Genomic DNA, 17919 nt, shown 5'->3' with positions numbered 1-17919 from the left:
CTCTCATTTTTTTAAAGCTGTGCAGCTGGAAAGAGTCTAGGTAGAGGTAGAAGCACTTAGGAACTGAATAGCACTGGAAAAGGAAAAACAAAAGGGACCATACCTGATGACTGAACAAAAGAACGGAAGCTTTCCTGCAGGGTGAAAGAGGGAAGCAAACCAGGCTAGAAAGCATATCAACGTCCTGCCCAGAGCTACACACTTTCAGTTCAAGTTCTTGCATCCCCTGGACTGGGTGGGTAGCTGGGTGTGTAGCCGGGAGGAGAAGGAGGCTATGTAGGATGACAGAGTTGAAGAAAAACAACCCATTTCAAAAGAAAGGGTTAACCTTGAGACAACTGTGCTGCTGGAGGGGGTGGGGTGGCCTTGGATTACAAAATCCTCATTGGTTTTCCCAATAATTGTATAGCATATGCCTGCTAACACTGTAGACTGTGATTCTGATGGGATAGCCTGAAGTCCTATATAAATAATAGATCTGAGGAGTTTCAAGGAGGCAATGATTTCATATGAAATGCACTCACCTTATATAAAACAAATATTAAGTAACTGAGCTACCCAAAATAGAATTATCCTCAAGTTTAGAATGGGCTGGTAACAGCTGTGCTACAAGCCAGCCAGCAATGGTTAATGTGGTGGAGGGAGAAAGCTGCAAATATTGAACATCAAAACAGAACAAGGGGAATGAATATTTTCAAAGATGAGTTGCTTGGTTAAGAACAGTACTCTAATTTACAAGAACAGATTCAATTTGATAATGCTGTGTATAGAACAATGTTGCATAGTGGCTTTAAGAGCTTGGGATAAAGTTGAGAAGACCAGGAAAAAGACTGCCTCATTTATTAAGATTGTACAAGGCTCTAGGGACCGTCACAGATTTCTTGCAAAGATTGTTGTCAGATGTGGCCAAAGCTATTTCAGACGCTTATGAGAGACCAATGTTTATAGAGGTATTTACCCTTGAGAATGTGAATACCGATTGTAAAAGTTATTAGACCATTAAGGGTGTGAGCAGCACTAATGAATGAGTGGACAAGAGACATGACCAATATTGGTTCTCAGGAGTATTGTGTGACTATCATAGAACAAGTTAATGCTAAAGGTCTTGGATATAAAACTTCTCAATACATCAATTGCAAGAAAAAAAAATGTGGTCATGTACAAGGAAATTGTGACCAAGCCACTAAAGGCCTCAGATCTCAAAATGCCTGGCGTGTTAACCATGAGAAATGTGGAATATTCCACGAGAGAAGTGAACAAGTAGTTTCTAGCAGCAACGGGATTTTGAAAAGAATGCCTAGACTTCCCAGATTTTCAGATGTTGTGGGAAGGGATATCATTGGAGCCATGAGTGAAGGTCCAAGAGAAATATCCAAGACAATTTCTTGCCATGGGAAATGAAATAGGGAGCCTAGCAGCTCAAAGCCTCACAGCAAAATAGAAGCAGTTTCAGACAAGAGCACCCGAGAGTTACCAGGTTTTAAAAATATAAATGTCATTATGGGAGTGAAGCTCAAATAATTTCAGCAGCCAATTTTGAAAAGATTGGACATTCAGACATCTCACTCAAATTAGTAGTTGCATCTATGATAATGTCCTTACTTTAGTAGTGTCTAAACTAATCACATGTTGACTCTTAACAGAACTCCAGCATCAGAACTGCGCTGGATCAAAAAGATGAGAAAAGTAACCATTTACCTAATTGAATGACACTGTTATCTGGGAGAATTTGAAGGTATTCAGTTCTGCAATAATGGACTTTCCTTAACCAACGTGTAGTTTCTTAAATGTACTTACCGCTTGGAATTGTTTGGCCATGGATCTTGTCAGCCCAGCCTGCATAGTACTTTAATGCTTTTATGCTGACATCTACATCCAGTAGGTATGCATCAGCAAAGATTTTCCCAGCATTCATTGACTCCATTGTCTGGGGAAAAAAGAATGACATCAAAATGCAAACTTTCAACAATAAAAATTATATCAAGAATGTACAGTGAATGTTCTTTGTGCTTATGTACTAGAAAGATTTGGAAATATAAAGAATCTTAAACCTAATGCTTCTTTAAGAGCAACTTAAGAAAGAATCAAATGACTTGTTTGTAGTCACATACCAAGATCCCAGGAGAGATGGTAAGATTCTGATTCCCTGACACTGGTGCTCTTTCTGCCAGATTCTAGGCATCTTCTGGCTAAGCAATGTCTACAAACTGGTCTCCTAAGCACATAGCTGTTAAAATGATTCTTAGTCTCCTTGGCCTACCAGAGCTCTAACTGCACTTGATATCTGACTATCGCAACCATTCAGTGTTGGCAACTCTTTACAATGCCACAATCAAAATCATATTCGTCTCATCTATAAGCAGTCTGTTCACACAACTGTAATCACTGCATCTTTTATCAGGGATGTGCCATCGTAGAGTCTTCAACTATGGGAGAGAGCCAACCCCGGACACTATTAACAATACTCTGCTACGTTTACAGACAGGAGTCTAGCATGTCATGATCTATCGGTGTCTTCTTTTCCCTCCGCCTCCCCCCCCCCTTTTGCATACTATAGAGGATGCTTTGATATCATACATTTCACTGACCGTCAGTTGCAGGGCAAGATGCACAGGTTTGATATTGTGCGCTGCCCTAAAACTAAATCAAATGTGGCTTTATACGTCTGTCCCCTCCCTATGGCTCCCATGCTGACGGAGGAAGTTAACACTTCTCACTACAATTCAGAGAGTGAAAAGAGCAAAGCTTCGGGAAATGCCAGTTTCTTCCAGCAGAACATTTCAGTTGTTTACATCTATTACGGAGCTATGAATTCTTGTTGTTGCATGTTTTGAACAGTGCAGAGAATCCTTAAAAAAATGATTTTTAGCAACTGCTGACTTGCTGATATTTTTAATAAAATGAAGGTTTGTTGTCACTAAAGCAAATGAAATTTATTCTGAATTTTAACTTTGCTTTCAACTGGCTTTACTAAAATTCAAAGCGAAAAAGACTGGAAAAATATTCTCACCATCCATATTCTGTACTGCCTTATCTAACCCTTGAGAGTATACAAGAGCTTTAATGAGTAGAGTAAAACTGGGTTCTGGACCCTGAAAGGTTCTAGAGAAAAGCAGGAGGACGGGCCAGTGGGAGCAGCGCTCGTGGGAGCATTCCCATGATTCCCACGGGTTAATACTCACAGCCAGCAGTAGCCGATCTCTTTCCATTAAGTCAGCCAGCTTGTTCAGCAGGCACCCCCTCTCTGAAGCGTCCATAGTGCGCCATGGGGAGCCAATCTGGAAGGCCTGTCGTGCAGCCTTCACGGCTTTGTCAACATCTGCCTGGAAATCAATAAATTCAATTCATTATGTTCGAAATTCTACATGGACAAGCACAACATCACAGTTCCATCAACTAGAACATAGTCCTCAGAAACAGAAATTAGGTCTCCATTAGCCCGAAACCTAGAGGATTTCACACACTACACGACAGTATATTGGAATGGTTTCTCTTGAACAATTTTTAGAATAAGCTCCATATTATTATCAAATAGTTAACCTCCTAGAATATGGGCAGAGGGCAGGGAATCGTATGAAAGAAGTGGGAGATAGAAAGAACTGGAGTGAACAGGAGCTCCACAAGGGGAGCAACAGAACCAAAATACCTGGGCACAGGGGTCTTTTCTGATACTGATACTCCAAACAAGGACCACGAATGGAGATAACCTAGAACCCCTGCACAGAAGTAGCCCAAGGCAGCTCAGTATCCAAGAGGGTTCCCCAATAATAAGATCAGGGACCATCTCTGACATAAAATCATGTGCTGCTTCTTTGATCACCTCCACCTGAGAGGAGAGCAGCCTCACCAGTCCACAGAGGAAGACAAAGAAGTCAGTCCTGATGAGACCTGATAGACTATGGTTAGACGGAAGGGGGGGAGGAGGACCTCCCCTATCATTGGACCGGGGGAGGGGCATAGGAGAAGAAGAGGAAAGGAGGATGGGGTTGAGAGGGATGGAGGAGGGAGCTGCATCTGGGATTTAAAGTGAAAAAACTGTAATTAATAAAAAAAATTAAAAAGAAAAAATGCTATTTTACAAGCATTCATGAGTCCTCTGTTGAGAATTCTCTGTTTAGCTTTGTATCTTATTTTTAATTGGATTATTTGGTTTGTTGATGTTTAATTTCTTGAGTTCTTTATATATTCTGGATATTAACCCTTTTCAGATGTAGGATTGGTGAAGATTTTTCCCAATCTGTAGCCAGCCATTTTGTTCTACTGATAGTGTCCTTTACTTTACAGAAGCTTTTTGGTTTCAATGGTAGAGAAGCACTTTCAGAAATGTTCAATATCTTTAGTCATCAGGGAAATGTAAATTAAAATGACTCTGGGATTCCATTTTACACCTGTCAGATAAAAGATAAAAAACTCAAGAGAAAACTTGTGCTGGTGAGGATGTGAAGAAAGGGGAATGCTTCTCCATTGCTGGTGTGAGTGCAAGCTTGTATAACCACTTTGAAAATCAATCTGGCAATATCTCAGAAAACTGGAAATAGCCATATCTCAAGACCCAGAAATACCACTCCTGGGCATACACCCTAAAGATGTTTCCCATAACAACAAGGACATGCTCAACTATGTTCATAGCAGCTTTATTTGTAAAAGCTAGAAACTGGAAAGAACCCAGATGTCCCTCAGCCAAAAAATGGATAAAGAAACAGTGATATATTTACACAATGGAATACTACTCAGCTATTAAAAACAAGGAAATCATGAAATTTACAGGCAAATGGATGGAACTAAAAAAGCTCATCCTGAGTGAAGTAACACAAACCCAGAAAGACGTACATAATATATACACGCTAATAAGCGGCTTTTAGTCATGCAGTGCAAGATAGACATGCTACAGTGCCCAGACCCTAAGAAGATGAGTCTGATGAACATCTTATGCTTCAAGTTGGCTCAGTAGCTTGAGTGGGGATACCTCTGACATAGACTATGTTGCCTGCTTTTTTATCACTTCCCCCTAATTGGACTTCCCTAAAAGGCCACAGGGGAGGAAGAAAAACTCAGTCCACATAGTAATACATGAGCTGGGGTGTCTGAAGAATAGGGAAGAGGGAATACTGAAGGGAAGGTGGAACTGGGAGGAAAGGAAGGAGGGGCCTATGACCAATATGTAAATTGAATTAATTAATTAAAAATGCTTTGTTTTAAACAGTTGTTACTTTATCCTATTGTAATAAGACACCAAGTGTGCATTTTTATTTGAAATGATGACCTAGTTAATTTACACACATTAATTCATTTTATTCAGAAATCCTCTGAGACAAATCTGTTCCTCATTTTACAGTTGGAGGAATTGAAACACAAAGCGAAAAGAGATCTCCAGATGAAGATACTGGTTGTAAGCTACATGCCCTGCCTTATGTTGCTACATCTGGCTCTTAGACATTCATGTCCGTAATGTTTCACAACCTCTCAAAACTGTGCTACCACTTGGTTGACAAGTTTATGAGCCTGTGTTGGAAGTTTAATTATACATATTCAGCATTATGCTCTTTACATTATAAGCCCTTACTTCCCAACTGTGTACAATGTGGTCCACTCTAGTCTGTAATTAAGTTCAGAAGATAGTTTCTTTTATTAATAATATGCTGCTCATTAACCTCATTAATTCAAGCAAAACGGAATAATAGAATAAAGCCACATTCACACTTTGAGCTTTCTTTTTTTCACTCGTGCTTTTATCACCAACGCATTTTTCCTTTAGTTTATGCCTTTAGATTTCCTAAGCCATCTCCCTTCCAAACGTTTTCATGATCACTTTACTTCCCTGTGGATTCCTATTCAGACCACCTCTCACCTCCTCGAGTATACCTGCTGAAAGCACTGTTGCTTCTTCCATTACTATTGCATGTGTTTTATTCTTCATCAGGTCAACATGTATGTAAATACTATATGTAGCATATATGTAAAGACTATTCCAAAACTTTTTATCTATGGAGCCAAATAAATCAAATCCAAATCATGGAGCCCTATAAATCCAAATGATCAACAAGACAGTATTCTTCATATTTTTTAAATACACCTTGAGAATGAGAATATTGTGTTTTTTAAACCGTACAGCTTAAGCCAGTATGACAAAGACTGTGGATAATTCTGCTCAGTGTCCTGTCATTGGCTTTTGCTTAATAAGAGATCTCTTGAGTCTCTTAATCTCTCCAAGAGGTGGAGAGAAAAATGGCTTTGAGACACGTAGCCACACATGTAGAAAAACAAAAACCAAACCAAACCAAACCAACAAAAACTCTGCCTACACAAAGCTGTTATAAATAGTTTGTTCCTCTGGTTTTGTCATTTGGGCCATGGCTCTCCATTCCTCAAACCAGATATTCAGTCTTGCAGAGCTAGAAATAAACTAAAGGTAGTAAATTTTTAATTAAAAAAATGGATTTTTATTTCTCCTTTTTGATTTTGAGGCATCCAAATATCCATCCACTGTACGGCATCCTATCCGTTCGCTAACTATATGACAGTGGGAGAGAAACATACAACTGGGCACCACACTGTGAAATCATAAACACAGACCTCCCTTAGTATCACAGAAGAACTGTTTTCAAATCACTGAAAAATAATCTAAAACCAGGAATGTTAAATTTATGTGGTATTTACATATAACCCACAGACATCCCTTTGATAACTGCACTTCTGATACTGAATACTAATGCTACGTAAAGAATACATGAACTGTACTGTTTTGAGAAAAATGGCCAAAATTGCACACTCAGTATGTGCACAGCTGTGATAGATCCCTTCACATCTACTGTGTCAGCAGTTACACATTTCATATCCCAAGTTTGAAGTCATCAAGGGAGAATCTATGGCTGCAGAAGGCCCACTCTATTCTAAACTGAAATATGTTGTGCCACGACTTGCTTGTGGCATCTTTTATTATCTTTAAAATCTCGGAAAGCTGTCTCTGTCCTCACATTTTCTATGTGGCAGACATGTTAAATGATCACAAGATGGAGCCAAGTGTGGTCCTAGAGGACAATCCAACATGGAAATGATTACAGCGTCTTCGTCCATCCCAGCATATCCTTTCATCTTTCCTGTCCTCCACTATGTAGGCCTTTACTATTGTACCGTAAAGAGCCCCCAGTCATTCTCTTCACTTCCCATTATCTCTGTAAGTATTCCAGGTTAATATTCATGTAATTTACCTCATCATGTTCCCTTACGTGTTTGCAACTGCTGGCTTCATCCACAATTCTAAGGGCAAAGCTCTCTGGTTTTCAAGGTCCACCATATTCTGACTTGACTTCACCTGTGCAGACTTCCTGTTTACCTTTCTCCTGCTTTAGCTCAGACATCCCTTTGCACCTTTGCTCCTGAAATTCTCCTTGAATAGACAATGTTCTATCAGCATGCCTCTATACTTTCAAAATCTTACACAGATTCAAAACCTGGCTCACTGTAACAGTCTACATGAATAGTCATCAGATACTGATCTCAATGGCAGATTATAACCAAGAGCCATTTAAGATCCAAGAAGGAAGACAAGTTCCTCTTTTGTTTAATTATTCCAGAAAAGGATACAGATACAGGAACACGGTGGTAAAACAAGCTCTTGCTTGTCATAGACTGTATCTCTAATAATTTCCTTAGAGAAATCATTTGTCCTGCCAATCAGTCAACCAGACTGGCACTGTGGCCTGACTTAAAGCTTGGCTGGCTATAAATTAGTCTCTTTGATCACTTCTATGGGAGGGCGGTTGTCACTCAGCACAGAGCAGATCAGTGCTCATTGGTAAGTTTGCTGAGGTGGTCACCAGCTTTCCCTTCTGCACTTTAGGATGAAGGTAAACATCACTGACTGCCTAGCAAAGTCAACCTACCTCATGAGGTTTCTATTGAACCCAGGCAGAGAACTTCATTTTCCTGTTGAGCACAATCCCATTCTCAAAGCAAGATGTCCCCTAGGAGCTAAGTATTCAAGGCTTCAAATTTTTATTTTTCATTACAATTTATTCACTTTGTATCCCAGCTGTAGCCCCCTCCCTCACTCCCTTCCAATCCTACCCTCTATCCCTTTTCTCCTCCCATGCCCCTTACCCAGTCCACTGGAAGGGGAGATCCTTCTCCACCTCCATATGACCCTAGCCTATCAAGTCTCATCAGGACTGGCTGCATTGTCTTCTTCTGTGGCTTGGCAAGGCTGCCTCCCCTCAGGTGATGGTGATCAAAAAGCCAGCCACTGAGTTCACTTCAGAGACAGTCCCTATTCTCCTTACTAGGGAACTCACTTGAAGACTGAGCTGCCATGGGCTATATCTGTGTAGGAGTTCTATTTTATCTCCTTGAAGTCCAAAGGTTTCAATTTTTTAGCATCAAGACTGACTTTTTGTTAACTGGTTCATACAGATTCATAGTCTTCTTAAGTGTCATTTTTATTTACATGGAGAAGGCAGGAACAGCTGACAGGCTCAGTTCATACACCGTAAGTATATTACTATTTTAAAACTCGATGCCCCATATTAAATGCTAATGTTAATCCTAAAGAGAAAAGATAAGTTATTTAATAGTTCATGCTTCATTATGCTACCGTAGCCTCAGATTACTGAGGTTTTGGATGCCACCCTTCTATTCTCAGTTCCCAGATTATATTAGAAATGCTAACATCAGATCTGTAACGTGAGTAAGTGGGTTTTTTTTCTTTTGATTTTAGTTTCTCTAAATTCCTGTGTATTATGAATATTATTATCTACCAGATGTATATATGACAATTTCTTGTGACAAGGACAACAGATCATTTACACAATTGCTTGTGCAATCATATTTTCATTAAACTTGCAGTGGGTTTTGAGCTCAGAATGGTGAGAAACAAAGACTCCTGTCGTAAAACAGACCTGTGTTGGTTAAAAATCTTACCTTGTCCCCTTCTTCCACATGGCAGATGACCTCCTCAGTTGCAGGGTTGAGGACAGGAAATGTCTTGCCACTCACTGAGGCATGCCATTCGTTGTTTATGAAGATCTGTGGTGATGCAGCAAAGATATATAAAAAGCATTTAAATATAGAGTAGGTTTGAGAGTTTTATAAGCTAGAATTGAGGTATTAAATGTTGCCTAAATGTGTGTCTTTTTCTGTCTCAAAAATGCTCATGTTTGTGACATTTAACATCAAAAGAATCACAGAGGTTAGACAATTGTGAATTCAGTTGTGTCACTAGGACATAGTACCTATTAGGAGAGGCACCTCTTTAGATCATTTGAAAGAGTGAATTTCAGTATCTGCACCTCACACTTGGGTTTCGTTAAAACTATTTCATATGCATTTGACTCAACTCTGTCTGTATAAAAGAAACCTTAGCCATATAATAACGCCCCTGTAAGAAAGTTCAAAGACACCATGTGTGTCTTTCTGCTTCTGGGTTACCTCACTCAGGATCATCTTTTCTAGTTCTGTCCATTAGCTTGCAAATTTCATGATTTCCTCGTTTTTAATGGCTAAGTAGTATTCCATTGTGTAAATGTACCACAATTTCTGTATCTATTCCTCAGCTGAGGGACATCTGGGTTGTTTCCAGATTCTGGCTATTACAAATAAAGCTGCTACGAACATTGTTGAGAAAATGTCTTTGTTGTATACTTGAGCATATGTTGGATATATGCCTAGGGTATACTCACTTGCAAGTGGATATTAGACATAAAATGTAGGAAAACATACTAAAATCTGTACACCTAAAGAAGCTAAGCAAGAAGGAGGACCCTAGGGGAGTCGCTCAATTTTCATTCGGGAAGGCAAATGGGATAGACATCAGAAGCAAGAGAAAACAGAGAACAGGACAGGAGCCTACCACAGAAGACCTCTAAAAGACTCTACCCATCAGAATATCAAAGCAGATGCTGCGACTCATAGCCATACACTTTGGGCAGAGTACAGGGAATCTTACGAAAGCAGGGGGAGACAGAAAGACCTGGAGGGGACAGGAGCTCCACAAGGAGAGAAACAGAACCAAAAAATCTGAGCACAGGGGTTGTTGCAGAGACCAATACTCCAACCAAGGAGCATGCATGGAGATAATGTAGACCCCCTGCTCAGATGTAGCCCAGGGCAGCTCAGACTCCAAGTGGGTGCCCTAGTGAGGGGAACAGTGGCAGGCTCTTTGGTTACCTCCCCCTGAGGGAGTAGCAGCCTCATTGGCCACAGATGAAGACAGTGCAGCCAGTCCTGATGAGACCTGATAGGCCAGGGTCATATGGAGGTGGAGAAGGATCTCCCCTTCCAGTGGACTGGGGAGGGGCAAGAGTGGAGAAGAGGGATGGAGGGTGGGATTGGGAGGAGGTGAGGGAGAGGGCCACAGCTGGGCTACAAAGTGAATAAATTCTAATAAATAAAAAGTTAATAAATAAATTTAATAAAGAAAGAAAATTAAAAGAAACACAACCATTTATTCCCTGTGTGCACAAAAATGTTATTAGCCAGTGAATCATTTTGAACATGGAAAGTATTTTATCACTTGATGAGCTAAATTCTTTAAAGATATGTGTATTTTTATTTATTCATATGCCTATGCTTGTGTGAGTTTCTCTGTACCACATGCATTGCAAGTGCCCATGGAGGCCAGAGGGCCTTGTCTGCCCTGGAACTTGAGTTACAGACAGTTCCTAGTCATCTATTATTTAAGGCATGTAAAATGAAAAAGGAAATGGAAGTTACCAAATCCTAGGGGACAAAATTCTTTACCCCTGAATTCCTTGGAAATTTCCCATGAGCCAGGCCCTGCTTCAAAGGCATCTTACCAATCAAATGTGCTAGCGGCTTATACCTCCTTAGGAAATGGTGCTCCTCACAACCCCATCTCAGTTATAAGAAAACAGAAGTAAGCAGAGGGGAAAGAGTGACAAGAGACCCTGTAACATCCAAAGGGCCTCTTCATGCAAAAGTTCAGTGGCAGGAGTGAAGGGCACCAGACAGCTCCCGAGGGTGATGAGGCTGAGGTGTCACGGATGCACTTGGACTTAGAAGGTTATAGAGGCTTCAAATGCAATCACTTTGGTATTTTCTTTTTTTTCTCTCTCTCTTTTTCCCTTAGAATCTATACACCTGTCTTTTCTTTCTTATTCAGTATTTTTAATTAAATTTTTATTTTTTAATATTAGTTAAAGTTTATAAACTTTGTGTCCCAGCTGTAGCCCACTCCTTCATTCCCTCCCAATCCCACCCTCCCTCCCTCATCTCCTCCCTTCCCCTTTCCAAGTCCACTGATAGGGGAGGTCCTCTTCCCCTTCCATCAGACCCTAGCTTATCAGGTATCTTCAGGACTAGCTGCAATGTCCACCTCTTTAGCCTAGCAAAGCTGCTCCTCCCTTGGGGGGAGGGGGTCCAAAGAGTCAGCCATTGAGTTCATGTCAGAAATTGTCCCTGTTCTCTTTACTAGGGAACACACTTGGATACTGAGATACCTGTATTTTCTTTAAAAAAAAAAATAGTTTTTAAACTCTAACCTTCATTTCATCTAGCCCATCAAAGAAGAAATTAACTAGAAAATTAGTCCTAAAAAGATTATGCATAGATGGCTTTTTTGTTTGTTTGTTTGTTTGTTTGTTTGGAAACAAAACACTCTGAAGGTTAAGTTTAAACAACTCTCTGACTATCATTGTTTTTCTCTATCTTTCTGTTATCAATCTGCTTGTTTGTTCCTTTTCTGGTGCATCAGACACTGTTAGAGTAGAAAAACAAAACAAAACAAAACAAATTTTGGTGGAGAGAACAGACTCTCCAGTTTGAGTGGAGACTTGACATCACAGTTGGACTGGTTCTGTCTCTTTGACAAAGGACCACCCCTAGGAAGCTGGGCTTACCTTAAGCCAAACTAAAGAAATAAGTGGATTCTTCCTTCAGTGAGACCCCACCCCTAACACAGAAGTTTGAACCAGGGTTGTAGGGTGGTAAGTTTGATCACTTTTCTGAATTACTCAGAAAAGAATAACTTTCCCTTATCTTCTTTCTATCTCTTTTTCTGAACATGCGTTTCTTAACAGTTTGGTCTTTCCTCCCAACATTTTGGACTTTGTAATTCCTTCCTTAAAAACTTCCCTGCCTTCCACGTGGCTCCATGTTGGCCATGTGTTCTAATTCCATGTCAGCTTGAATGTCATGTGTGGCTCCCTACACCCCCATTCTCCTCCCCTGGGCAGCTGCTGAGGTTCTAGAGCTGGCCTTCCCTGGGGTCTTCCTTCTAAGTGCAATCAATTTCATTTTATTTTATTCTTAAAGTATTCCATTAATGAGACTGAGAACCCCAAGAGATGACCCGAATGGCCCTGCTTTCAATATCAATATGTTCCTTGCTATAATAAAGAAGAAAAGTAATACAATAAGAAAAAAATAATACAGAAATTGAGACACACAGGCAAAGCAATTTCACAAATATTTTGAACTCCTGCCCTTCGTACTTTGCAACCAGGAGCTAGTTAAGAGCTATTGTTTCAACCACTTTTAAGAGTGAAAATCTACTATAATTCTCCAGTGGGGCACAGTAAAAGGAACGTCCACAGGCATTCAGAAAGCTCTCCATTAAGATTTAATTATATACACAACTGCTGTCCTCCCAAGTGTAAAAATGCTGTAACCAGCGCATCAAATGACATGATGCTTCCTAAATAGAGAGGATTGATATAGAAGACACACAGAAAATCAAAATTCAGTGAGTGGCATTGCTTATTATTAACTAGTGAAGTACCTGAACACCAAACAAATGCATTGTTTGGCTCTTAAATACTTCAATCCGTCACCCTCCCTAGTATATCCTTATCCAATGTCTTTGCAGAGAAGAGGTTTCAATCTGAAAACATCTATCTTTATTAAGGGATTACTGGTCTTGTGCTTGCACATGGGACTTTAAGGAATACCTAATATTTCTAGTACTTTTACTTTGTTCTTCATTAATAAGTGCTAAATAAAACAATTTGGAGGAAAGATGTTTCACTTTAAAATGTCTCTTAAGATATATGCATACACTCACATTCACACAAAGTCTCAGGAAAATTCATAAATGAAAAATTAACTAAAAGGGAGAAGCATACTGGCACAAAAAAAAAAAAACTCATACAAATCAAACTATTCTTTCTGATTAAAATGCAAGTATAAGCAGTGTTGACAGTTCCAATCATCTGGAAACCCTTTGAATGTAGACATTTTTACATGAATTTCTTTCAAATTAGAAAGACAGAAGGAAGGAGGTTGGTGTCGGTGGTGTGACAACTTTGAGCTGTTGTAAAGTGTGGACAAACCAGAGTTTACGTATTCTCATCTGTCAATGCCTAAATTGAAAAGCATTTCCCCTCCGGTAAAACCTGGTGATGGCATGCCGCAGGCACTTCTAGCTGCTTGTTGGCCATGGCCAATGCTTATTCCTTTCTGTAGACTCTGTCCCAAGGAAAGAGCCCATAAGCCAGACAGCTAACTCACTTCAGGTGCTCAGGAAAATGCAAAAGACGTCAGTGATTCAAAGCCACCTACAGTTGTTCAAAGCAAAAAGAAATACATGAGAGAGGGCATCAGGCTCTTCTCATTAACTTTAATACTCTCGGTTTTCATCCTTTAATTCAGAAGTCAACATGGTTGCCTCCAAAGTTGTCCAGTTAGTTTCATACGTTGTTTTCTGCACTATATCATAACATAGCTAATTTTAAGTGACTGTCCTAAGAATGTGCACAGGGGCATGTGTGCTACTTATGTCTTAAGTTTGGAATCCTAGGATCTCTGACAAAAGTAGGCATGTAACAAAAAGGTAGGTAAAATCAAGACAGTCCCCCAGGACAGCCTCAGCCTGATCATTTGCTCTCCCTGGCTGCAGATTTAGAAACCTGGGTCAGGCTCCTGCTCTTATGACAATAAATATTTATCAGATAATGGTGAAATGTGTTCTCCAACAACAACAACTTTGCCTGGAGAAATAAACAAGCACAGTTTATATCTTGAAATAAGAAAAATACCTCTAGTCTGAGAGTTTGGCCAACAGCCTCTATTCAAATGTTCAGAGTTAAGTCCTCCAACCCTAACACCATGCCATCAAAAATACGGTCATATAATTATGGTTCAATGTTACTTCATGAAAAAGTGAGAGAGAGACACACACACAGACACAGAGAGACAGAGATACAGAAAGACAGAGAAAGAGACAGAGACAGAAAGACAGCGAGAGACCGTTTTCCACATGCCTGGCTCCTTCCAGGAAGTTCCTCTGTTTGTCTCCCTTGCCCTAAATTCCCACTGCACAGAATAATTAGTACAGCTCACTGTGGATCACTGCACTCTGGCACAAGAACCTTTCATACAGAGTCAAATCCCTCTCCCTTGGACATATGTCAAGAGACAAACTTATGAGAAGTTTTCTGGTATGGTTTAGAATTCACCCCTGAATCGGGCCACTAGCTTTGCAAGAGTTTTGTCTTCCTGTTTGCAAAGAGCTCTTCCAGAGGCTCAATCAGCCTGTGCTTTAACCAGGTCCCCAGGGAAAGCCCTGCTTACAAGTGACTTACCTTGGTATGTTGAATCTTCAAGTTGGCCAGAGGGGCAGGGACTTGAGGCTGTGCAGGGGAGGACATGGCTGGTTTGGGTCCTGGAACACAAGTGACACAGGCTCAGCAGTTTGGTTCTGATAGAGCACTTGCTCCTTTTATTTGCTTGCACTAAGGGTCATTTGCATATTGGGATATGATTGGATGGGCAGAGTCAGGGCAGGGCAGAAAGGGCAGTATTCCCCTGTAACACCTAGGGCTGGGAGCCTTTGCCTTTAAATGTGAATCCTTAAGGAACCTGCACCTCAGCCCTGAAGTCCCATCTGGAGACTGTTCACTATTTACAGATGAATTAATTTACCAAATCAAACCTGTGCTAAGGCTGTGTGTGCAGCTGCTCTGGACACTCAAAACCAGTTATAATTTTCTGTGCTTTTCAAAACTTTTTATATTACCATGTAACTTTCCCTTCTCTGATAGACTGGGAAACAGGGAATCTGTGAAATGAAAAAGAAAAAGCTTTTGTCCTCAGTAGGAGCCAGGGGTAGAAGACCATGAATCTTCCAGTCAAAACCTCCAGAATACACATGTGTGCCTTCGGGCAGGTTGCTGATGGGGAGAAAGGCCCCTTCTCTAGACTCTGGTTTTGGTCACCTTTTAAAAATTCAACCAGTCAGATTTATTTCCAGTCTGAGTAAGCAGACTAAGGGTCAAATTGAATCCCCAAATTGTCTTTGTCTTTTCAGTGGCAACAGAAAATTGTGCAGGACTTTTCAGTCAGGGTTCGCGGTCACTCACAGACCCATCAAGAGCATTATGCCAAGGTCATGTGTGGAAACTCTTTTAAAGCGAAAGTAATGTCGGATTTTTGGAGGGTTCTTCGCTTGTCAATCATTACTCTAGAACGGCAGTCTCAACCTGTGGGTTGCAACTCCCTTGCATATCAGATATTTACATTATGATTCTTAACATTAGCAAAATTACAGTGATGAAGTAGCAATGAAATAATTTCATGGTTGGATGTCACCTTAACATGAGGAACTATATTAAAGGGTCACCACAGAATAGGGAGGGTTGAGAACCAATGATTTCCACTAGAGTCTAGGGCCTAGAGTCTAGGCAGTGTAAAAAGAAAGACTGTAAATAACATTCCCTAAGGGATTAAATTCTGAATGTTTTGAGCTGGGAACTTTATGAAGGACAATTTTCAACTGCAGCATTTTCATTTTGAATACAGTGTTTCTCTGTGTTGAAGCTCCAGCACAAGATATGGAAGGAACAAGATTACATTCTTTGGATGTTGTGCTTATTAAGAACTAGCAATAACTTCTTTGTACTGAAATCGCCACCTCCCCTGCATGGGGGCTTAGCTAGGGGAAGGCACAGGGACTAGGGGACTCTGTTTCTCTTTCCACCTTGTTCTGAGCTTCTCATTTTGTAAACACAGAAAAGAACACAGCTTATGATCACAGACCATAAAATATAAGGCTGAAATCTCATTTCAGTCAAAGCACCCCAGTTTGTTATTCCTCCTTTCCAGCCATACCTTGATATCCATTAGATGATCCCCACATAGGCTCAGTCTCAGCTTGGGGTCCCCCAGTGTGTAGTTACACACATGAAAATTATCATTAACCTTTTACTCATCCTAGCAGGGATGTTCTTAAGAAACAGACGGGAGACGTTTTCATTTTCCTGGGACATATCAATTCTGTTGCAACTTTGTGTATGCTGATTAAATGGAATAATAGCCAACAGATGAATGAATGAGTGGCTGTGTTTTTAAAATGATTATATTTTTTAAAAAAATAGGGGCATGTCAGGTCTGGAGCACAGATCACACCTCTAGATTCTCAGGTAGTGCGTCTTATGGGTCCTTGAGTATCCTGCACCTCTGACTTGAATTATTTTCACGAAACTTCTGTTCTTCCAATCCATATTTCATCTTATCCATTTATCTATCTATTTTTATCTTTATTTATCACTTGGGAAGCTTGTTTACTCTTTCACAAATACCCTTCGATTTAAATCCCACATTGCTCAACAACTGTTACATAACACAAGGAGTGGTGCCCGGGCCACCGCAGAGACGGCTGCATTTTGCAGAGTCACAGTTATATGTGGATTCAGAACTTGTTTGACATCTAAGAACCAAAACTTCAAGTTGCGAAACATTCTTGGAATCTCACTCTCTGAATGAACACATCATTCATTGTATTTCAGTGGGTAATCATGGAAATATGCACCCCTTAAACCAAGCATCACTGCATCTAACTTAAGGAAAGTTTAGAGACAGTTACCACATTTGTCTGATACTTTTCTGCAAGTATTTGCTAAGCAGTGTGTATGCTCCAGTCACTCCCAAACTTTTGCTTCTTTTGTCCAGCTGTTTTTCTCTGCTCAGTACCTGCCAAGCTATGATAGCTATTTCAGAGGTAATTATTGCCAAGCCTAGAACTTACTTTGTACAAAAGTCCCCCCCCAGGGATGGTTACAAAAGCCAAAACTTTCTTTTTGTTCTTCCCCTTAAAAAGGAAAAAAACTAAGGCTCTGGTATAATAAGCAGTTCTCAGCCTGTGGGGGTCACAGCTACCTGGGGGTTGCATATCAGATATTCTCCATATGAGATATTTCCTTTTTGATTCATAACAGTCCCAAAATTACATTTATTAAGTAGCAACAAGGTAATTTTATGGTTGAGAGTCACCACAACATGAGGGGTCATGCCATTAGGAAGGTTAAGAACCACTGAGTAAAATGATGAGAATCAAGTAAGCCCTCCTCAAAACTAGATCCAGAGCTACATAATTTTAGATGTCAGAGCTGCTACTTCATTTTACATAGGAGCCTAGGCAAAGAATATTTAACCATTTTCTTCTCAGTTATAAGCCAAATTGTATACATAAATACACACACACACACACACACACACACACACACACACACACAATGAGATTATATTTAAGCCATGGCTTCCAACTCCTGTCAAAGGTATATGTAAATCAAGAAATGAACAGACCACGATTTCTGCTATTACTGAAACCAGAACATTAGGCAACACATCTGTACAAGCTCCATTCAAGAAACAGTTTCTGATGAGATCAAAGTTCTTTCTTACACAGATACTTGAACCTTCTACTGAGATAAATAATAGAAATTAAAATTAGATTAGATATCAAAGCATAACCAATACCCCAATGAGTTCTTCTGCAATGGGTCAAATATTTGCCTCCTCTCAAAGGGTGTGGGCTGATATCATGACATAAAATGTGACAGTGTGAGAAGTAGGGTCTTTAGAATAAGAGTGGGTCATGGCTGGGAAGCTTTTGTGAGACCCCAGAAAAGCCTCTTTCTTTCTTTCTTTCTTTCTTTCTTTCTTTCTTTCTTTCTTTCTTTCTTTCTTTCT

General features: G+C 40.1%; 1 protein-coding gene across 1 annotated transcript in view; it reads right to left on the bottom strand.

Moving 5' to 3' along the window:
- LOC129681732 (aldehyde dehydrogenase, cytosolic 1) overlaps window positions 1-14635 on the bottom strand; it is a 40040-nt gene extending 25405 nt beyond the window's left edge. The window contains exons 1-4 of the mRNA XM_055613829.1: window positions 14535-14635; window positions 8917-9021; window positions 3183-3323; window positions 1798-1927 (exon numbers count right to left, since the gene is read on the bottom strand). Coding sequence (XP_055469804.1) covers window positions 1798-1927; window positions 3183-3323; window positions 8917-9021; window positions 14535-14600 — 442 coding nt within the window. The 5' untranslated portion in view covers window positions 14601-14635. The remainder of the gene's footprint in view (window positions 1-1797; window positions 1928-3182; window positions 3324-8916; window positions 9022-14534) is intronic.
- Window positions 14636-17919: the final 3284 nt, after the last annotated feature.

This window comes from Psammomys obesus, unplaced genomic scaffold, assembly GCF_907164565.1.
Source record: "Psammomys obesus unplaced genomic scaffold, mPsaObe1.curated_primary_1811, whole genome shotgun sequence".
NCBI classification, from domain to species: domain Eukaryota; kingdom Metazoa; phylum Chordata; class Mammalia; order Rodentia; family Muridae; genus Psammomys; species Psammomys obesus.
Note: the sequence above shows the minus strand (reverse complement) of the source record. Positions and strands in the feature narration are given on the sequence as shown.